Source organism: Rhinolophus ferrumequinum, chromosome 16 (assembly GCF_004115265.2).
Source record: "Rhinolophus ferrumequinum isolate MPI-CBG mRhiFer1 chromosome 16, mRhiFer1_v1.p, whole genome shotgun sequence".
NCBI classification, from domain to species: domain Eukaryota; kingdom Metazoa; phylum Chordata; class Mammalia; order Chiroptera; family Rhinolophidae; genus Rhinolophus; species Rhinolophus ferrumequinum.
In genome coordinates, this window is record NC_046299.1 from 64,209,384 (window position 1) to 64,232,142 (window position 22,759).

At 46.1% G+C, this 22,759-nt stretch overlaps 1 protein-coding gene across 1 annotated transcript in view; it reads left to right on the forward strand.

The window, feature by feature from the left end:
• Window positions 1-22,759, forward strand: part of CHAT (choline O-acetyltransferase) — a 55,817-nt gene that overhangs the window by 23,545 nt on the left and 9,513 nt on the right. Inside the window, exons 8-13 of the mRNA XM_033129748.1 lie at window positions 12,507-12,676; window positions 14,992-15,092; window positions 15,992-16,120; window positions 18,646-18,768; window positions 21,705-21,846; window positions 21,983-22,045. Coding sequence (XP_032985639.1) covers window positions 12,507-12,676; window positions 14,992-15,092; window positions 15,992-16,120; window positions 18,646-18,768; window positions 21,705-21,846; window positions 21,983-22,045 — 728 coding nt within the window. The remainder of the gene's footprint in view (window positions 1-12,506; window positions 12,677-14,991; window positions 15,093-15,991; window positions 16,121-18,645; window positions 18,769-21,704; window positions 21,847-21,982; window positions 22,046-22,759) is intronic.

Genomic DNA, 22,759 nt, shown 5'->3' on the forward strand with positions numbered 1-22,759 from the left:
GAGAGAGTTGAGAGGAGGAGGAGGAGGAGGAGGAGGAGGAGGAGGAGGAGGAGGAGGAGGAGAAAAAGAAAGAAAGAAAGAAAGAAAGAAAGAAAGAAAGAAAGAAAGAAAGAAAGAAAGAAAGAAAAGAAAGAAAGGACTCTACAAGAACTATCTGATTCCATCAGAAAGAGCAATATGAGAATAATGGGTATACCAGAAGAGGAAGAGAGGGAGAAGGGAACAGAGAGCCTATTCAAACAATCAGTGAGAATTTCTCAAAACCTATGGAAAGAACTGGACCCTCCAATTCAAGAAGCAAACAGGACACCTAATTTTATCAATCCAAAAAGACCTTCTCCAAGGCACATTATATTAAAGCTGTCAAAATTAATGACAAAGAAAAAATTCTCAAGGCAGACAGAGAAAAGAAGACTGTAACCTATAAAGGAAATCCCATTAGATTATCATAGAATTTTTCAGCAGAAACTCTGTAAACTGAGAGGGAGTGGAATCAAATATTCAAACTATTGAAAGAGAGAAATTACCAACCAAAAATAAAATATCCAGCAAAGTTATTCTTTAGCTATGAAGGAGAAATAAAGATCTCTCCAGACATATGGAAGCTGAGGGAATTTTCCACCACAAGGCCTGCATTAAAAGAACTACTGAAGGAGGCTATTCTACCTGAAACAAAAAGACAAAATAATACGAAACTATGAGCAAGATTACTAAGAGAGACAGAAGCAGGAAATGGCAACCTTTATTCAGAATAGAGTACTATACACTTAAATATAACATAAAGACTAAAGGAGGTAGAAACATTTTTAAAAGAGAGAGAAGAAGGCAATAGCTACTGCAACTTGGAAATGAACTTACAGCATAAATAGGGATCATTTGTGACATCAAAAAAACATAAAAGAGAAGGGATAAAGGTCTGAATTTGCAAAGGGGAATGGAGATAAGATGCATGCAAGAGAAAAAGAGCTACTATATATGAAACTTTGTTTTGCATAAACTTAATGGTAACCACATCAAAAAAATCCAAAACTGAGACACATAACACTAAAAAAAGAGGAAATAGAGATTATCTTTTTTTTCACTCTGCATAATTCTCTGGATATTCATCCAAGTTGTTGCATATGTCAATAGTTCCTTTTTATGTATTCCATGATGTATCACAATGGATGATCTAATTGTTCACCCATTCTGATTTCTTTCTACGTTTTTGGTATTATAAATAAAGCTACTATGGACATACATGTATAGGTTTCTGTGTGATCATAAGTTTTCATTTCAGGAAAAATGCCCAGGAATGAAATTGCTAGGTCATGTGACATCTGCATGTTTAGTCTATTAAGAAATTGCTAAAATGTTTCCAGAGTGAGTGTACCATTTTACATTCCCATCAGCAATGCATGAGTGATCCAGTTTCTTGGCATCCTTGCCAGTATTTAGTGTTATCACTATTTTTTATTTGAACTATTCTGATAGGTCTGTATCAATATCTTATTATAGTTTTAGTTTACATTTCTTAATGATTATCTTTTTGTGTGCTAATTTACCATCTGTATATCCTCTTCAGTGAAATATCATTTCATGTCTTTTGCTCATTATACAATAGGATTGTTTGGGGGTTTTGTTGTTATTGTTGTTTGTTTTACTGTGAGTTCTAAGAGTGGTTTATACATTTTTTACTAACCTTTTATTGGACATGTGGTTTTATATTTTCTCCCAATCTTTAGCTTATCTTTCATCTTCCTAACAGAATGTTTCACTAAGTAAAAGTTTTTAGTTTTGATGAAGTTCAATTTATCAATTTTTTCTTTTATGGATCGTGTATTTGGTGTCAAGTTGAAGCATTCTTTGCCTATCCCTAGGTCCCAAGGATTTTCCCCTATATTTTTTCTAAAAATTTCATAATATTACATTGTAAATTTAAATTGACGATCCATTTTGTATTAGATTTTTTTAATAAGGTATCAGATTTATATACATCCTTTCTCCATTGAATTACTTTCATACTTTTGTCAAAATCAGTTGAGCATATTTATGTGTGTCTATTTTGGGGTTTTCTATTCCCTTCCATTGATCTATATGTTCATCTCTCTTCCAATACCACACATTCTTGGTTATGTAGCTATATGATAAGTCTTGAAATTGGATATACAAATTCCTCCAACTTTGTTCTTTTTCAAAATTGTTTTAGCTATTCTAGTTCCCTTGCTTTTTCACAATGACTTTTGAATAATCTTGTCTATATCTAGAAATAGTTTTGCTGGTTTATTGCTGGGAGCTGTGTTGAGCCTGTATTATGAATTTGGGGAGAATTGACATCTTCACTACATTGAGTCTTCTGATGCATGAACATGTTATTTCTCTCCATTTACTTAGTTCTTCTTTGATTTCTTTCATTAGTATTTTCCAGCTTCAACATACAAGTCCTGTACATTTTTGTTAGATTTACACTGAAGTATTTCATTTATTTTGCATGATTGTAAATAGTATTATATTTTTAATTTTGGCTTTTAAATTTGGCTTACCAGTGTTTGTCACTGGTATACAGAAGTACAATTGATTTCTGTGTGTTTATCTTATATCCTGCAAACTTGTTAAACTCATTATTAGTTCTAGGGCTTTTTTTTTCTCCTTAGGATTTTCTACATAAACAATCATGTCATATGAAAATAGGAGCAGTTTTTTTTTTCTTCCTGATTTGTATCCCTTTTATTCCCTTTCCTAGCCTTGTGCACTGACCAGAATTTCAGGTGCTATGTTGAATAGCAGTGGTAAGACTGGGTATCCTTTCTTAGTGGGAAAACATGCAATCTTTCACCTTTAAGTATGATGTTAGCTATAGGCTTTTTTGTAAATGCTCTTTATGAAGTTGAAGAAATTCCCCTCTAGTCCTAGTTTACTGAGGTTTTTTTTTTCTTTCTTTTTTCTTTTTTTTTTCAGGAGGGTACAGCTTTCTTTTGTTTTTCTTTGTTAAATTTGTTAGAGATGTGATTGATCCCCATGTGGGGATCGAACTGGCAACCTTGGTGTTATCAGCACCACACTCTAACCAACTGAGCTCACCGGCCACCCCCATACTGATATTTTATCATGAGTAGATGTTGAATTTTGTCAAAGACGTTTAGTGCATCACTTGATATAACCATGTATTTTTTCCTGTAGTCTATTAATATGATGGATTACATTAATTGATTCTCAAATATTAAACCAGCCTTGCATACCTGGAATAAGGCTCACTTAGTCATGAAGTATAACTCTTTTATATGTTTTATAATTTTATTTACTCATATATTGTTTCGTATTTTTGTAGCTATATTCATGAGGATTATTGATCTGTAGTTGGTTGTTTTGGGTGTGTGCATATTTGTACTTTGTCTTGTGTTGGTGTCAGGGTAACACTGGGTTCATAAAATGAATTGTGTTTCTTCCTCTTATAATATCTAGAAGAAATTGTGTGTTGTTGTTAATTCTTAAATGTTTGGTAGAATTCTCCAGTGCAACCATCTAGGTCTGGAGATTTCTTTCTTGGAAGTTTTAAATCCTACAAATTGAATTTCCTTAGTAGTTATAGGGTTATCAAAATTACCTACTTTATATTTGGTGCATTGTGGTCATTTATACTTTTCAAAGGATTGGTCCATTTCATTTAAGTTGTCAAATTTATGTCTGTACAATTGTTCATAGTATTTCCCAATTTCTCTTTTGATATCTGCAGGGTCTATAATGATATCCCTGTTTTGTCCTGATATTGTGTCTTTTCTCCCTTTTGTTTTTCTTTGTTAGATTTGCTAGAGATGTGATTGATCTTTCAAATTAATCTTTCTTTTCATTGATTTTCTATTTCTTTGTTTTGTTTTCAATTTCATTGATTTTTGCTCTTTGTTATTTCCATCCTCCTTGCTTTGTGTTTATTTAGTCTTTTTCCCCTTTGTTCATGAGGTTAGATCTTTCATTATTCATTTGAAACTTTCCCTCTTTTCTAATGTAATCATTTTTGCTATACATTTCCCTCTCAACAGTGTTTTAGCTAGGCTTCACAAATTTTGATATGGTGTATTTTTATTTTCATTCATTTCAATTCTTTAAAAATGTCCTTTAAGGCTTCCTCTTTGAGCCGTGGATTATTTGGAACAGTGTTATTTTTTTTCCAAATATTTGGAACTTTTCCTGTTATTTTTCTGTTACTTATTTTTACTTTGATTCTAGTGGTCAGAGAACACATTTTTGTATGATTTCAATTCTTTTCAATTTGTTGACGGTGTTTAATGGACTAGAATATGGTCTACCTTGGAATGTATGGTCCATGGGCACTTGAAAAGAGTGTGCATTCTGCTGTTGTTGGGTGGAGTGTTCTATAAATGTCAATTAGCTTTTGTTGATTAGCTTTTGTTGATTGATTATTTTGTTGAGTTCTTCTATATCCTTGTTGACTTCCTGTCTAGTTGTTCTATCAATTATCGAGATAGGGGTGTTGAAGTCTCCAAATACAATTGTGGATTTGTCTATTTCTTGCTTCAGTTCTGTCAGTTTTTGCTTCAAATATTTTGTGGTATGTTTGGATTGCTTCTTGGTAGATTATCTTCCTTGTAGATTGACCCTTTGTTTTAATGTAATTCCTCTGGTAACTTTCTTTGCTTAAAGTTTACTTAATCTGATATTAATATAGCCACTCCTGCTTTATTTTGATTAATGTTTGCTTGATATGTCTTTTTCCTTTCTTTTACTTTCAACCACCCTATCTCATTATATTTGATGTGAGTTTTTTGTGTATAGCATATATACTGGGAAATGTTTTTAAATCTACTTTGTCAATTTCTGTCAATGTAATTATGGATATATTGGGGTTTAGCTCTGCCATTTTATTTTTTGTTTCCTCTGTTTTTCAATTCTTGCTTTCTTTTTCCTGCCTTCCTGTGGGTTACTTGAACATTTTTTAGAATTCCATTTTGATTTATCTGTAGTATTTTTAGTGTATCTGTTTGTATAGCTTTTTATAGTGGTTTCTATAGGTATTGCCTTAGATATATGTAATTAATCACACTCTATTGGTGTTGAAATTTTGTTACTTCTAGTGAAGTGTAGAAAATTTACCACCCTTTATGTCCCTTTACTCTGCCCCATTTATAATATAATTGTCTTAAATATTTCCTCTAATAGAAATTTAAAACTATAGGCAGTGCTATATTTGCTTCAATAGTGAAATATCATTTAAAGAACTCAAAAAGAGAATGGAAACTAATTTATTAAGATTTTTTAGTATTTCTGTTATTCTTTCTTCCTTCTTAATGCTCCAATGTTCCTTTCTTTATATAATTTCTTTTCTTTGGTGGGAAATTCCTTTAGCAATTCTTTTAGGGTAGCTCTGCTGGAGACAAATTCTCTTAGTTTTTCCTCATCTGAGAATGTTTTGATTTCCCCTTCATACCTGAAAGATATTTTTGCTAGATATAGAATTCTGCAGTGACAGTTTTTTTTTCCAGCACTTAAAAAAGGTTGTGCCATTTCCCACCAGTCTTCATGGTTTCTGATGAGAAATATGCTGTAATTTGATTTTTTTTTTCTCACCAATAAGTAAAGTATCATTTCGTTCTCTTTGCTTTCAAGACTTTTTTCCTTTGTCTTTAGTTTTCAGAAGTCTGACTATAATATGCCTTAGTGTGGATGTCTTTGAATTTATCCTGTTTGGCATTAACTGAGCTTCTGGAATCTTCAGGTTTATGAGGTATGATCACAAAATATGGTGAATGTTTAAGTAAAAAAATTATTACAGTAAAAGACACATTGCCATTAATCCCACCTCATGTTGAACACATTTATCCATCATTCTTGCCACTTTCTGAAGCAGTTCTGGGAGACCTCTTTGGTGAGTGTCTTTAGTTGCGCTGTTGTGGCTACCTTGATGTCCTGAATCATTTTGAATTTGAGGAAGAGTCAGAAGTTGCACGGTGCCAGATCCGGTGAACAAAGTCGATGAGGACACACCGTGATGTTTTTATTTGACAGAAATTGCCACATACCAGAAGCAATGTGTGACATGGAGTGTTGTCATGATGGAGGATGATTTACGGCACACTTTAAAACACACCTTCTCTCAACCGTAGCTCCACCTGACTGAACAAGTTGAAACTTGTCACCCACTGTTACTAAGGTTCGACTTGCTGCTTCCCGTATTAAAGATCCCTGCCTTTCCATTGGATGGCACCCTGCAGGAGCATTCACTGTATGTTTGATTACACCTCATATCTCTTTTGCCCGGTTTGGGAAATCTCCAGCTATTATTTCTCTGAGTACATTCCTGCTCTGCTCTTTTTCTCTCCTTTTGGGACTGTAATGACATCATTGTTAGATCTTCTCTCCCACAGATCCCTTAGATTATAAGGGTTTTTTGTCTATTTTCTCTCTGTTCAGATTGGCTTATTTCTATTGATTTATCTTTAAGTTAACTGATTCTTTTCTCTGCCCTCTACATTCTGCTGTTGAGCCCATCCACTGAGCTTTTTATATTGGCTATATTTTTTAGCTCTAAACTTACCTTTTGGTTTTTTTTGTATCTTTTATTTCTTTGCTGAGACTCTCTGTTTTTGTTTTTTGTTTTTCATTTATTTTGAATGTGTTCATAAAAAATGTTGAAGCATTTTTACGATGGCTAATTTTAAAATATTTGTCAAATAATTGTAACATTTCTGTCTGTTCAGTGTTGGCATCTACTGATTCTCTCTTTTCATCCAAGTTGAGATTTCCCTGGTTCTTGGTATGGCAAGTAATTTTCTATTGAAACCTGAATGTATTATATTCTGAGACTCTGGACCTTATTTAAACCTTTTGTTTTAGCTGGCTTCCTCTGGCACTGCTCCAGCCAGAAATATATGTGTTTAGAATTCTCATAGCTTCTGGGGACTGTGAGCATAAAAATTACCCCATAAGCCATAGAGTATAGAAGTATATGGGCTGTGTGGTGGCAGATTTCCCTCCCAAGGGAGATATGATCCTTTCACCTGGGTAGGAAAGAGGCTCAGATGGGATTTACAATGGCTTAGAAGCTACAAGCCTCTGAGAAGGTGCCCAGTGCCTGCATCTCCTTAGACCACATGAGGCTGACCTGGGCTAACTTGACCTGGGTCAGGGAATGGATCAGAGAAAGCAAGTGTTCCAGAGAGGGGTGTGTGTGTGTGTGTGTGTGTGTGTGCACGCACGCACGCACATATGCACTTGCTCACAGATGTTTGTGCATGTATGTGCACAGGTGTGTGTTGGGCAGCAGTGCCTGAGTGTTCTGCAGCCCTCCAAAGGCAGCAGTGCCATGTTGATTTTCTCTTTGCTCCCCTTAGTCACAGCTTGTAAGCTTTCCACGTCTAATAGAAGCTCCAAGGCCCTTCAAGGCCTCATGGCCTCTGGAATTTCTGCATCACCGAAGCTGTCAACTCCCCAGGTGTGGGTGGCAGAGCAAGCTCCTCCTATTACTGAACTCCAACTTCTCACTATTAAGCAAGGGCTTCCTCCTTGAGGAAGATTGATTTACCACATTAAACGAGCTTCGGTGTGCTCGATGAGGATGTCACAAGACAAACGGCCCCTGCCGTGTGCCTCCAGCCCACTGCCCCCTGTTTCCATTACACTTGGGCCAGAGTCATGGTGGATGAGTTTGGCTGTAGTTTATTTTCTGCCTTCCACGATAAACTTGTCAGCATTTGACCGATCAGCTCCTTGTATGCAGGGAGTTCATTTGCAAGGCCACCTGGCATCCCCGCTCGGCTGTCCTGCTCCCATTTCACTCTATCTAATGAGCCAGGACCTCGTTCCTGTTGGTTGGCGCTAAGCTCCAGGGCCCTGCACAACCAGCATGCAATGGTGATGGCTCAGCCCCTCCCAGGGGGCCCTTCCTCCTGTCTAGAGGAGGGTAGGGTACTGATGCCCAAGAAACTATCCTTTTTTGCTGTCAGCCTCAAGTCGCTTGGCTGGGAAGGACTGTGCCAGGCCTCCACTCTCCTGCCCAGAGGCTGTGTCAGGCCTGCTCCCCAGTCTCCTGGCTGGATTTCTGTGGGCTTCCTGGGGACCTCAGGACTGCTCACTTCCCCTTGACCTTGGCGCTGTTCCTAAGGAAACCTTGGTGCAGGCAGATACCAAGCCTGGGCTCTCAGAGCTCACTGAGAAATGGCCAACAGAGCCCAGGTGGGTAGCACTGGGGTTACCCATAGCCCGTTGGCTGGCCTCCAGGCCAACGCCCTCCCCAAGCTCCTAGGCATCCTGGACTCTGCTCTGACCACATCAACCCCTGCCCAGATTCTTCAGTGGCTTCCTGCTGTTGCTGGATCAAGTCTATATTCCTAAGACTGCCATTCGGTCCCAGATGATCTGCTCCCAACCTGGGCACAGGGTTGGGATCAAATCCAGCTCGCCACTTACTGGATGACCTTAGGCAAGACATGTAGCTTCTCTGCTCCTCACCTGAGTCTAAGGTGATAATAGTACCTATCCCATATTCATCAGGATGAGTGCTTAGATTGTTGCCTGGCATATAGTACGTGCTCAACAAAGGTTGGTTAACAGCATCACTTTACTGTGTCATTCCACCATCACCTAAATTCTCTATGCCTTCACCCACAAGCTTGGATGTCTACTTCCCAGCCCTAGGGGCCCTTTCCTACACTGTTATCACCTTTCTGACATGCTTCTCCCTTCTTCTCTGCTCTCCATCCCAGGCCTGGCCAACACCCTCTCATGTTCTGAAGTCACTAGCCAGCCTAGGAGTCCAAAGGAACCCCTAGAACAGCACACAGTGCAGGGCCGGGCCCCGTGGCCATTGACAGGGACGTCTATCAATGGAGCAGAGATGGGCAGGGCTTAGAGTCTTGCAAAGGGTAAGGAATCCTTTCCCATCTCCTCCCCTTTTCACCCCCCCCTTAAAGCTCTATACCCCAAAAGTAGTGTTTTTCTGACCCTCCAGAGGTCACGGCCCTTTCTCTTGGCCAGCTGGGCTCCCTCTCTGAACTGTGTACATAGATATCAGCCTTACCTGCCCATGCAAACTCAAGTTCATTGCCAGCCGTGGACACTTTCTTCTGCCTGTCTCAGCTGGAAACTCTGGCACCACCCTCTGTGAGCTCACAGACATGGGGAGGGGGCCAGATCAGAGCTTCTGAGGCTGGCCTGGCAGTGACTGCTTGAAACAGGGGGGTTTTGGGGGCAGTGGTAGGATCATGTGCTTCAAGGTATTGTGCTGTGCAGTAGGAGACAGTGGGTATAGAGGGAACCAGACCAGCTCTGTCTCAGGCACTCTGTGAGCCTGGCCTGGTGGACAGAGCAGAGGTTCATCTGTACTGAGCAGGCAGCTCCCGGTGTGAGGGGTCCTGGAGGGCGGGAACTTCATCTGGGCTGCTCCCACCATGCCCAGGCACAGAGCCAACACTTCGGAGGATTAGGGAGCTCAGGAGGGTTCCACAAGCAGAGCTTTTATCAGCAGAGTGAGAGAAGGTCCCCATCATGGGAACAGCCTTCCCCATGGTGAGGGGATGCATGTGCATAACTGTCCAGAGAGTGGCAGGAGGCTGGTGTGAGGTCCGTGACAGGAGTAAGCCTGGGCGACCCCCAAGGGGCAGCAGGGGTGAGACCTGGAGTTCAGGGGCCATGTTTAGAAGTTTGGGTTTTACCTGGTGGTCAGGAGGATCCATTTCAGTTTGAAGGGGTGACACGGTGACTGCACCATACTTAAGGAGCAAAGGGAAGGCAAGTTTCCCCAGGGCCACAGCGAGGTCTCATTTACCTTTAGCTCCTCAGGGCAGAGCCCAAAGCCTTGAAGTTGATCAGACTGAGGCAGGAGAGCCCAAGAGGCCATGTGGAAGGTGCTGAGTCATCCTGGCCCCATAGGGATCAAAGGGGATCTGAAAGTGCAGTGCTCCCCAAGCCCTCATTCTAGACAGGAAAGGGGAGTGGATGACTGAGAACGGGCTACCGTGCTGGTCACCCTCCTTCCCAGAGTGGAAGGCCTGCTGTGACTGACGGCTCCTTCCCCCAGGATTTTCAACAAGTGGGAGGAAGGGGATGGATGGGGACTGGAGACTCCTTTCACGTGAAGACATGTGGAACCTCTCAAGAACTGGAAGAGTTGCTGGGCAGAGCAGGGAACCCATGTGCCCAGCAGGTGTTGAGGAGACCCAGGGGAGGGTCCTAGGGATGCCTCACTCGAGGCTGACAGCCTCAGCGGGGGAAATTGGCCAGATGCCCAGTGAGGAAGCAGCGCAGACATCCCAGGGCAAGGCCAAGAGTAGGAAGGGCCGAACAGGACCTCACCAAAGGCCACCGCAGGTCCCCAGCTCGACAGAGGAAAGGACAGGCGCATTCCTGTGTGGTCCCCCACTGGCAGCACCAGCGGTGTGTGGACTCTGCCTCCCACTGACTGGGGAAGGTGCTTCTGTGCTTGGCTCCGATCCACAGGCAGGAACTGGCTGCTGAATAGAGGATGCAGGGACACCTTGAGCCTGAGAGTGGAAGCAGGTGGAAGCCACACTTGCTCCCGTACGTTCTCTGGATTTGGGGAAGGCAGATTCCCAATGACCGTGAGAGATGATGGGCATAACTCTGGAAGAAGAGCAGCTTCTGGAGCCCAGTGGGATGGGAAGGGGCAGGAGCCGAGAAGTGTGTGAGGCTCTGGCTGCACATGCACATGGTTGTGTGCCTGGGCTGGCTCAGAACTGACTACAGGAAATAGGAGGACCTTCACTCAGGACCAAGGACACCTAAGTGCCTGCCTTGATGCTGTGACAAGAGGGAGCCGGGAGGGACTTGACTGTCATCTTGGAGGGGTCCTCAGCTCCCAGTGTATTTCTTTCCGACAAAGAGAAGAGCCTTCTGGACAGGCATCTTGAATTTAAATATCTGCAGCAACCAAGGAGGCTAAATGAGTGAGAAACGACTGTGGCAAACCAGGGTGCAGCTTCTCAACTCCAGCTAATTCCTGCAGTGTAACAACGTGAACCTACCATCACCAGACAGTGTAAGTTAGGATTAGATTTGGCCACATGTGACAGAAAACCCCAAATAATAGTGGCTTTAAAAATATAGAGGTTTCTCTCTCATGTACACCAGAATTGAGCCTGAGCTGATACATGGTGGCTAGGGTTCTTCCATCTCACTGCAAGGGTGTAGCCCTCGTCCTTTTGGTCCCAAATGGAAGCTAGAGCTCCGGCCATCACACCTCTATTCCAGGGAGCAAGATGGAGGAAGGTGGAAAGAAGGGCAAAGAGCACATGCTAGTCATCTTTAAGGTTTTTTGGAAGCTGTCATGTAGTGCTTCTAGATATTATTGGCAGAATTTAGACACATGGTGACCTCTAGCTGTAAGGGAGCCTGGGCTATGTAGCTTTAGTTCTGGTTGTCCCTCTGCCAAGCTACAAACCAGGCATCCTGTGGCTAAAGGGAGAATGGATATTGCAATATGCAACTAGCAATCTCTGTCACATAATGCCACTTTTGCCTCCAAATACCACACAGGCCATCTTCCCATGCATAGAACATTCTGGGACTTGGGTGAGGCACGGTAACTTTCATCCTGTTACAGCATCCAGCCCAAAAGTCTTGATCTCCGGGTGATGTACAGCCTCTCCATTGGGTCCTGGTGCCACACCGCATAGGGGATGGTGGGAAGGAACACAGTCACCACCATAAAGATTCCTGAGAGGGACAAGGGACACGGCAGCACCAGCCATGGCCATGAGCAGGTCTCGTTGGGCAGCCTTTGTGAACCTCCCCGTGCTCGGTGAAGGAAGCTGCTGGCAACCCATGTGGCCAGCTCAGCTCTATTCCGGGAAGAACCCCATGCGCAGTGTCCCCATGGAGGAGTCAAACTCCCTTGGCAACTTGTCTCCTGCACAACTCAGTGGTTTTTAATCTATTTGTCCTAATGAGTTCAACAGGCCTGAAACGGCCCCATCTGGATACAGATTCAGGGCAACCTGGCCCTTCCATCTGCCCTCTGCATTGATTTAACTGCTGGGCTAGAGGGGGCAGAGGAGCAGTACCCTTACTCTCTTACTTCACATTTCCATGTGCAATTGACTAATTTAAAAGTCCTGGCAATTAACGTTTGAAAATTATATTTCAGGACAAGTAAACACACCTACGTGCCAGGTATGGCTTTCGGGTGCTAGAATGGAGGGTGCTGTTGAAAGGGGTAATTGGAGTTCCTCCCCTGGTGGAGGCTGGCCTAAGAGTCTAACATCCATGGAGATGGCCCCACACCAGCCCCCTTCAACCTGGCAGGCAGGACCAGTGATGAAACATCTGGAGGCAGAACTGGGCACAGCTGGAGGGCAAGACTACTGCAGGGGCTCGGGGTGAGCTGGACCCTGGGGTTAGTACAGAAGCTCAGGACAATCTGGCTGATTTCACAGCCAAACCCACTGGGATAAGGGAGGCGCCTGTGCGTGAGTCTTCCTGTGGTGTGTGGGGCTGTGCAGAGGGGACCCCAGGCCCTAGGTAGGGCAGTGCAAAGGCTTTGCTTGCCTGCCCTGCAGACTCCACCAACCGGGACTCGCTGGACATGATCGAGCGCTGCATCTGCCTGGTGTGCCTGGATGCCCCAGGGGGCTTGGAGCTCAGTGACACCAACAGGGCACTCCAGCTCCTTCATGGCGGAGGCTGCAGCAAGAACGGGGCAAACCGTTGGTACGACAAGTCCCTGCAGGTAAGTGCCCTCTGCAGTATGGCCAGTGGTCCGACCTGGCACTATGCTCGTGTTTGGCAGACTCACTCATGGGCCCATGCTGCCCAAGAGGCTGCATTGTGCGGCTGAGGGAACTGAGGGGGATGGACATGTGCCATAACTGTCAGCCCCTGAACAGGCCAGGATGCTTCTCAGAAGCAAGCGGCCAAACCCAACACAAACTCCCTAACCTTCCTACAGCCTGGTCAGACCTGGGGCTCACTGCCCATCTGCCATCACACATGGTAAGGTGGGGGCAAGCCACTGAGCAAATCCTCACCACGTTCAGCAAGAATCACGTCTGATGCCCAAAGATGTCAGCTTTCCTGAATTTCTGTCACCCTGGCCTGACCATTTTGGCACACCTCCATCCATCCCTGAGAAGTAAGGCAGCTCAGCATCTTCACAGAAGAAAAGTCATAAAATGAAATAAAACAATTCGTATTTTTTTCATTCATATGACATCACCCAGAAATAAGGCACATTGGCCTGGAGAAAAACAGTCATGCAGGTAGTAGGGATGAGGTTGAGGTTGGGCCATTCGTTTCCGTTCTCCCATCCTTTTTTCCCCAGCATGTGAATCCTGAATCTAATCTTGTTTATTTTTCAAGCTGCCACACTTCCACAATGACCACATTAAATAGCAGCCGACGATCTCTCTGTTTCGCTCGCACTGGTGAGCGTTTCTAGGCTTATTTTTCTGTCCCTCGTCCCCTCCATTCTGCAGCACATCCTTTTTATTGGTTTGCATATTGATTCTGCTCTTTCTGATGAGTTCTCTTGCTGCTATGCTGGCTATTTCAGCCTCCACCCATGGTGCTAATGGCTTGTAATCTTTCACGGAGCAGCTGTGGGAGTGGAACGATATAATGGATGTACGGGGCCCAGATCGTAGGAAGGCTTGGTAGCAGGTTTTAAAAGGCACCGTTTGCCTCCCTTTCTTTTAGTGACAGGGACAGAACAACACTCAGGTATGAGTGGGCACAGTCCTTCCCTCCTGCCTCATGGGGATGGCGGTGCCCACCTCTGGGCTCTTCTTGCAACAGGACAGATTAGCAGGTAAGCTGGAGAAGCCCAACAAGCTTCGTGGATGTGAATTGGAAGGATCTAGAGCTAGTCTCAAAACAGAATGGCAAGGAACTCTCGGGGAGAGAGAAAAGAGCCGGCAGGGATGAGTTTTGTGAGAAACTCTGTGGGAAGTTTGAAGAATAGGAATAAAGATTTAGGCAACTGAAAACCATGTGAGAGATTAGGGGAGACATGAAAAGAGTCAGCTCAGGAGTGGGCTGTGTGCCCAGTAAAGATTTCGAAAGCTTGTTTGTATATTTGTTTGTTTGATTATGGCTAGTGGGCTAGTATCTACTGAGTGTGATACTGTGCTGACCTACAAGACAGCCCTACTGTATTTGAGTTATGCTTTAAGAATCAAATCTCATTCTTACTATTTTCTTCCAGTACTTTTGTGCACTGAGTATGTCCTGTTTCCAAGTCAGCTAAAACAGCCTTTGAAAGGTCATGAAAAAAATCACAAGTAATCTTTACCATTCTTGTGGTCCGGTCATATACCTTCTCTCTAACCCTCATGTCAGTCCTATGAACTAGCCTTAATGGATCCATTTTAAATGAGAGCGAACTGAAGCCAGACGGTTGAAGTGTCTTGTCAAAGCTGTCCCAGCTAGCAGGCAGTGACAGCAGACCTGGAATCTGGGTCCTTGGCACAGAGCCCATGCAGCGGGCAACGGGACGCCCCAGCACACCTTTCCCTCACTCTCATCTCTCCCTAGGAATCTGCATGCCATCCAGATTGGATTGTTATCTTTCATTCAGCCATTCAACATTGTGTCAACTGGGTGTCTAGACCAGTGTCTAGATGCTGGGAATAAAATCAATGGTACCCAAATACACAGGGGCCACCAGCCACATCGTCACACAATGTACTAAGGGACGGTGTCCCTGCCACACACTGTGAAGAGGAAACAGGGCTAGTAGAAACTGCAGCGACTCGCCCATGAGCCAAGGAGAGTGTGCACAGCCTCTCAGCCAGGGCACTTAGGCTGCACCTCCACTGCTTAGAGCATTTCTGGGAAGGAGATCACCCAGTTCCCATCTGTTTGAGACCCCCTCCCACATTCTCAGGCACTGGCAACTGCATGCCACGTTCTTTTCAGGAGATAACATGCTTTGGTGTCCTTGAGGAGAGAGCCCTTGAGAGGCCAGGGGGACGTGGCCTGGAGCATGGGGCTGGTTTGAAATGTTGACTCTCCCAGAGGCCTGCTCATCTCTCCTCCTTATTGCAGTTTGTGGTGGGCCGGGACGGCACCTGTGGCGTGGTGTGTGAACACTCCCCGTTCGATGGCATCGTCCTGGTGCAGTGCACGGAGCATCTGCTCAAGCTCATGTGAGTCTAGAGGGCACAAATCCTCCAGATCAACCATGGAGGCCAAGCCAGATTGCCCAGCAGCCACCAAGCTAGGCTACAAAGAATTGGGGTGTCCGCGGGGAGGGCTGCATTACTCTGGAAAGTGTCATAGCAAAAGATGAATTTGCAAACCAGCTTGAATGAGACACCGTACGCTTTATCTATCGGCCATGGACAGAAGGGGCTGACCAGGCAACACATTTCGGGAAGTTAGGGAAAGGCTTGGCAAAGAATTTTCAGCTAAAAAGGAATATTTACTTTGGTCCAGGGTCGCTCAGATCAATCCTTATTGTTTATCCAGAGTCCAACCTGGGCCAGCTGATGACCCACAGAGGGAAGGTCTTTGAGCTGCACGTCCTTCCGTCCCCTTGGGCTGGGTCTCTCACTCTCTCTAGCTTCCTTGCTGGCCAGACTGAGGGCTTCTCTGTTCTTTAAACACACTGGGTTCCTTCCTCCATTTACAATTTCGCTCATTTTCTTCTTCTAGAATCTTCTCCCTGATTCTAAGTTCTAAATTTCTTCCATGATTTAGGACCTCTTTAGGATCCCTGAAAACCCATACCAACCCTTGTAGACAGAATAACACAATTTGCTTCAATTTCTCTCCAAATGTTTTGTGTTAGTGGTGTAACATTGTCGAACAGAAAAATGTGAAAAGAAATAATGGGCATTAGAGTCAGGTGGAACAGGATGTAATCCTGGCTCTGCCACTTGCTAATTTGGGTGGCCTCTCGGAGCCTCAGTCTATTCCTCTGTGCAATGGGTCAGTGTGGGGGGCAGCACACACCCACTGAATCTCCAACACTGAGATGCCTGCGGAGCAGAGAAGCATGCTGCCCAGCCCTCTGGCTCGCAGGGTTGCCTCTTTGTGCCTGCAGGATGAGGAGCAGCAAGAAGCTGGTCCGAGCTGACTCTGTCAGCGAGCTGCCGGCTCCCAGGAGGCTGAGGTGGAAATGCTCCCCGGAAATTCAAGGCCTCTTAGCCTGCTCGGCAGAAAAACTACAATGGTAAGGAGAAGCCCAAGTCTCCTTGGGGGTGATGCTCTGGGGGTTACCTCGTGGTCCCCTTCCCACCCCAGCTACTGAGGCACCCAGGAAGGTTCCAGAGACTCCAGCTTCTCCACCCCCTCTCCCTCCAAGGAAATGTAGTCAAACTAAAGGGGGTTATAACTCTCAGGGCAATAAACTTGCTGACAGATCCATCATTTCCATAAAATGCAAACGTGGAGCTATTTTCTTCATGGGTTTCACCTGACTGGGCAGAGTCAAGGTGGGGAAATCACCCCCTGCTTTCAGGAGAGTAATAAACAACTGGTTTGAATAGGTCATTTGAATCCAAGCTATGTCAATTTGCTTGAATTTTCACTGCAACTTGACAAGGTGGCCTTTCTTCCCAAGGGCAATTTTGTCCCTAATGGGATCCAGGGAGGAAGGGACAGGGTCAGGTGTGCGCCCCTCTTGGGGGAGCAGCGCTGGCAATGGCAAGGTGTGGAGGGAGCCATGGGCTGACAACTGAATCCGGACCTTGGTTATTCACTCCCTCATTCAGTAAGTGAGCATGCGTTCATTCATTCATTCGTTCATTTATCCCACGTGCACAGAGCTGTAGTGTGTGCCAGGCTCTGAGGACACAGAAATGAATGTGCCATGGGGCTTGCCTTCTATCTGTTGGTGGCAGAAGTGAACCCCCCCCCCAGAGCAAAGACGTGTGATGCAATAGGTGCCCAAACCAGAGAGAGGCCTACAGACCTGAGCTCACAGAGGACATGGGAGCTGAATTCTGCCAGGACACTGAGGGAGGGCTTTGCAAAGACAGGCCTTGAAGGGTGGAGAGGAGCTTCTGTTGCAGGCAGCTGGGGAAGGGGCAGGTTTATAAAAGACTCAGGCTGCTCTGGAGACCAGCAGGTGAGAGGAAGGCCAGCACTGGGGAACTAAAGGGAAGTTGGGGCCATGTTGTGAAGAGCTTCGTGCTCCTTATGTCACAGGACCCGAAAGCCACAAGGAACCCTGGAGGATTTTGTGCAGGGGTTTTGGGGACCCAGGGAGGAGACTGTGGGAATAGGGTAGGTGAGCTGGACACCATGTGGCTGGGCTCAGGGACCAACAGGTGGGGATGACTAGTCCATTGCAAACTGCTGTGAAGGTTGACTAGCTTTCTTGGAGGAGTGGGAGAGGCCATAGCTGTTCATCTATTATATAAAGTGGTCCTGGTATCTCAACCTTAAGCAGCTGTTCTTGCGATAAGCAGGCCACTAGGGGAGTGAGCTGGTGGGCTGGTGATCCCTGCAAGGAAGAAGGAGGCTGCTCACTTTTAGGGGTTCAAGCAGTCCCCACTTGATCCCGAGGCACCCTGCTCCTCTATCTGGAAGATGGAGAAAACCAAGAGAGGCCTGTAAATGGGGAAGCAGGAGGGTCCTGAGATGCCCATGGAAAGCGGTGGGGTCTGAGTGGGCAGAGCTTGGGCAAAAAGTTTCCAGGGGGCTGTGATGACGAGCTCAGCCTATCTGGGGACAGTGGGTCAACAGGCCAAACTGAGGGGCGAGTTCCTATGGGAAGTGGCTCTCTGAGTCCCCAGAACCTGGCATGGCCCTCTGAGAGCTGAGCTCAAGAGAGGCTGAGGAATAATTGAAGGAGGGGCAGGCAGGGGGCATGGAGTCCTGAGGGAGGGAGCGTGTGAGTGGGGCCAGGGTTGCCCGACCAGGGTTCTGCGCTCACACATGTCCTTGCCGGGCATTGCTTCAGCAGGCAGTCAGCCCAGACCCCAAACTCAGTATGAAAGAAGAGACTGGTCATTACGGGGGGGTGGGAAGGATGAGACCGGTGCTCAAGGGTCTCAGTGGAGACTCGGGGAATCCCGCTACTCCGACAATGAGTCATGGGCAGCAAGGACCTGAGCATGTCATGGAAGCCGCAGCAGCAGTTTCTGGGTCAAATGGATTTTTAGTCACCAGCAAAGACCAGACTAGCAGCCTTTGCTGTGTGGACCAGGACCAGTGACCAGGCTCCAGGCCTTTCTTCCCAAAGCATAACAAGGATGAGTCTCGGTGAGGAGATGCTGCTTGCAGCCATCTGAGAAATAGGCTTCTCCCTGCACGAAGCGGGTTTGCGGATCTGGTAGGATGGCCAGGATGCCAAAGAATCCACAGGGATGCTGGACATACCTTCCCAAACAGGTCAAATGAATGGCCTCTCTTAGGCCTGCTTCTGTGGGCAGTGTTCTCCCTGCCCAAGAAAATGACTCTCCTGCCCCACCCCTCTGTGTCCTTCCCACCTCCCTCCAGCCCCGAGCAGGGCCAACATCCTGCCCAGCCAAGCCTCACCTGAAGCTCAGAGTAACCTTGGTCCGCAATGCCCTCTGTCACTTCCATGTGTCAAGGACTGTCTCTGACCCCCAATCCATTCCTGAGGGCAGGGACTGTGTCCTGGACGTCCAGAGTGCTAGGACATAGACCAAGCTCAAGAAACTTGGTTAGACTCTGTGTGTGCTTTCTAATTTGCATGCAATAAAAGCTTCTTTTCTTTTTCTTCCACAGCATAGTAAAGAATCTTGACTTTACTGTTTATAAGTTTGACAACTACGGGAAAACATTCATCAAGAAGCAGAAATGCAGCCCTGATGCCTTTATTCAGGTGGCCCTCCAACTGGCCTTCTACAGGTGAGCAAAGCCTGCCCAGATGAGCTGACAAGCTGCTCTAGATTCTAGAGTCTAAAAGTACCCTGAAGGGAGGACGACTTTCTGTGGGTCCAGAGGACGGGAGGATGACCAGGACAGGATGCGTGGAAGGAGGTGCCACCTAACTGGGTTTCAAGGTGTGACTCCAACCTCAGAAAAGAAAAGGAAGGATGTTGCAGTCAGTGAATTGCCTGATGGCCCAGGGACACAAGCTTAAAGGGCAGGAGCAGAGCTAACCAGGGCACGGCAGGTGATGGGGACTCGGATTGAGAAGACGCTCCTCCTCCTGATCTCCCCCAGCCTACCTGGGCCCCGGTAGCTGTGACGTGTCTCCCATCTTTCTGGTCTTGCTAAGGGAATGGAGCTAGCACCGCCCCCCCCCAGGAGATCAAGTCAAAGATTTTGGACTCATCCTTGATTGGTCCCTGTCTCTCATCCCCCATCACGTTAGTTCTCCTCCAATGTCTCTCAAACCCATGCTCTGTCCGTCTCCACTGCCATCGATGCCTCCCAAGCCCATGCCGTCTCATGCTTGGTCAACCACAGCATGCTCCCCAATCTTGCTTGCTATATCTTGTCTTCATAAACTGTGAACTTGGAAATATGCAAATCAGATTCTATCATTTGCCATCTTGAACCCTCCCAATGGCTTCCTGCCAGGCTTCGAAGGGCTCCCCATGAGCTGGCCTCACCTGGGTCCCTCCCCTAAGCTCTCTTGTGCCTCTAAAACCGTTGCCCTAGCTGTGCTTGCCCACCTGTCACCATCACTCTTCACTTGCCAGCTCCTTCCCACCACTCAGGTTCATCCCTCAGAGGCTTTTCCAGACCTCTTATCTAAAGCAGCCAGCTCAGACCCCTTTCTCTATGATGCCAATTTTGTTCTCTTTTTCTTTCATGGCACTTGTCGTTCATGTGAACTACTGTGTTCGTTGGTTTCTTGACTTTGTTTTCTAGACTGTCTCCCCCAAGCATGACCTTGGTTATCTCGCACGCCTGGCACAGAGTAGGTATCAGGTACTGGCAGTAGTGTTAGCTGGGGCTGGCATGGTCAGGTCTGTTTAGGTTTAGAAAAAGCTCTAGAGTGGTAGCTCTGTGTTGGGGAGGGATGACAGTAGGGAATAAGGACTGAAGGCAGAGTAGGGTTCCCACCTCACCTTTTATAGAAGATTAAAACTACTATGCAAAATACGTCTTCCTCAAGATAGGCCTGGCTCCAGTTGGCGACAGCGTTCCAGAAGCAAAAGCTCAGAAACTATCACAGCTAGTAACTAGCACTCGCCCCACCAGACCTGTTTTCCGTTTGCAACATCCAAGGGAACAAGACGTGATCTTGTGATAAAGTCGGGGCAAGGAGGTGTCACTCATGAGTGGACAGCATCTGTGTGGACATAGCGTCCACATCCCAGTGCCCCATGCGGGGCTATAATTCACAGGGGAGGGAGCAGTCACTCGGAGCATCTGTCCTGGGAGGACTCCTTGGGAAAGGCTGACATCACCCCACATGAGGACGGTGCTGCTCTCAGCACCGGGACACAGAGACCTCACCGGCATTGAGCTATGGCAGGACCTGGCATCTGGAACTGCAGTCAGCAGTTCTGAGACTCGGATCGCAAATGGCTGAAATGGGCCATGAGGGCAGGACCCTGCAGAGCCATGAGTGGCTCAGTGAGCACTTCAGAGTTTCAGATCCAAAGCCAAGGGGAGCTGACAGAACCTACATAGAACACTGCCTCCTCAAGTGATCTTTGCTGTCACCCGTCATGGCCAAGAATGGACGTGGCCAGGGCCTCCTGAGATCACCGGATAGCTAAAATATGACCGGCTTCCCATGGAGAACATGCTTCAGGGTTGAAGCCGTAACTCTTTTTTTTTCCCCAATCTGCTCCTAGATTCAGTAAACCTAGAAGCTGCCTAAGTTAGGGTTGATCAGTAACCAGCCAGTGAGTGCCTCTACTTTTGTGCTTGGCATAGCGTTTGCCTCCAGGGGCCACAGAAATACAGGAAATGAGCTCCTTGCCAGTGTCTTGGGGAAATGGGACTTAAATGTACAGGCAGTTTATTCCGTTGCTCACCCAGCAATACAGAGCCAAGCGCTGTGCCAAATCAGACTCAGCCCTCCCCGTCCTGGAGCTCACCCGGTGCAGTGCGGGAGAGACGTGCCCCAAGGAGGCTGAGACATAGGGCCGAGACTTGCTCTGTGACTTTCGGCTGTCACTGCTCTTCACTGACTTCTGTCACATTCCCTTCCCCCAACCCCAACATCAAGGACTTTACTGCCTGGTAGAGAAAGGTGTGTGCCAACCAGGTACGCAAGCTTAGGGGTGCTTACTGGGTTCACATTCCTAAGGAAGAGACTTTCCTTGGCTGGTGGGCAGTGTGGCCACTGCTGCTCCTGTCACAGACGTCAGGCAGGAGCGGCGCCGTCACAGTGCCCACACGTGTGTTGGTAGCCCAGCTGCCCTGGATGCCCATGGCCACTGAGGCCGCTCCCTGCCTCCATCCGTAGGTAATGCTTGAATTATTTAAAATAAAAAAGGATTCTCTCACAGGTGTGAATGATTAATGACACAGTTAATCCATTCTGCACTATTAATCAAACACTCATTGGGTCTCGCAGAAAATTCTAGGTTTCCCATCAGATTGGGATTTTTTTTTTAAAGCTACCAGTTACTTCTTTATTTTATATATCGATGTAGTATCACAAGCATATGGAAGTGTACAGAGCTCTTCACATTAGAGACGCCCAGACATTCATCTTTGGGAAACCATCTCTAGAATTCTATTAACATTAAAATGAAATACTATGCCAAGTAAAGTCAGGAGTGTGAAAATAAAGCCTGCTGGGGCTATTTTTCTCTCAGCATTGCTGAGGCCCTGAGAACACTCACCATTTGCCATTCATCCTTCATCTCGTGCAGGCTCCACAAGAGACTCGTGCCCACCTATGAGAGTGCGTCCATTCGCCGATTCCAGGAGGGACGGGTGGACAACATTCGATCGGCCACTCCAGAGGCACTGAGCTTTGTGAAAGCCATCACTGACCACAAGGCTGCCATGCCAGTAAGCCCTGCTCCATCTGAGGAGTCTCAAGGACGCTGCCCATCTGCTTAGCTCCGTGACAACCAGCTCCTTTGGCCTGTTTGTCACTGAGCAGCCTCCCGATGCCCCAGGTGCTGTATCTCTCATCTGTTTACAGGATTTGGAGAAGCTTCTGCTCCTGAAGGATGCCATCCGAGCCCAAACCGAGTACACAGTCAAGGTGAGTGACGAGGTGTGGCCTTGCTTGGGCTCACGACTGTGGGCTATGCCAGAGCTGGGCCTGCAAGAGCAGGGTTGCAGCGCGGGTTGGGTGAGAGCTGGGCCACCAAGTGCCCAGTGACTTGGCCAGGTCACCTTGCCTCTCAGAGCTTCGTTCTTATTTTCAGAACCTAGATAACACACCACTCCTGCTTTCTACATGGATTTTACGAGAATGCAATGAATGGTCTTTGAAACACCAATAATAATAAAAGCACACATAGCAATTTATAATTTATACAAACAAGAGAAGTCAAATGTGAGGGGTGGTGCCCAGACCTGGCAAACTGGTGGTTTGTACACTTTGCACAATCGCAGGTGAGGTGGTATTTTTTCCCACCTAGTGCTTTTTTTACCTTCTTATTCCCATGTTTTTATTTATACTAACTTTGAATAAGAGTCTTTTCTGAAAATTAATAGTGACATCAAAATTGTAAGAGAAATGTTTCCCCAGTTTAGGGAAATAACTTATTTTCTAGTACTGCAAAACCAGCATACAAACAACAGAGAATAAGCTACTACTGGGTCTGGCAAGCAATATAATCATTGCAAATCATTCTGATACAGTCTTTGAAGGATCACATAATCTACAGAAAAGGGTTGACTAGATTTCACTCTATATATTTGAAAACAAATACAATGCATATCTGGGTTTTAGAACTAGCCAATGTAGACT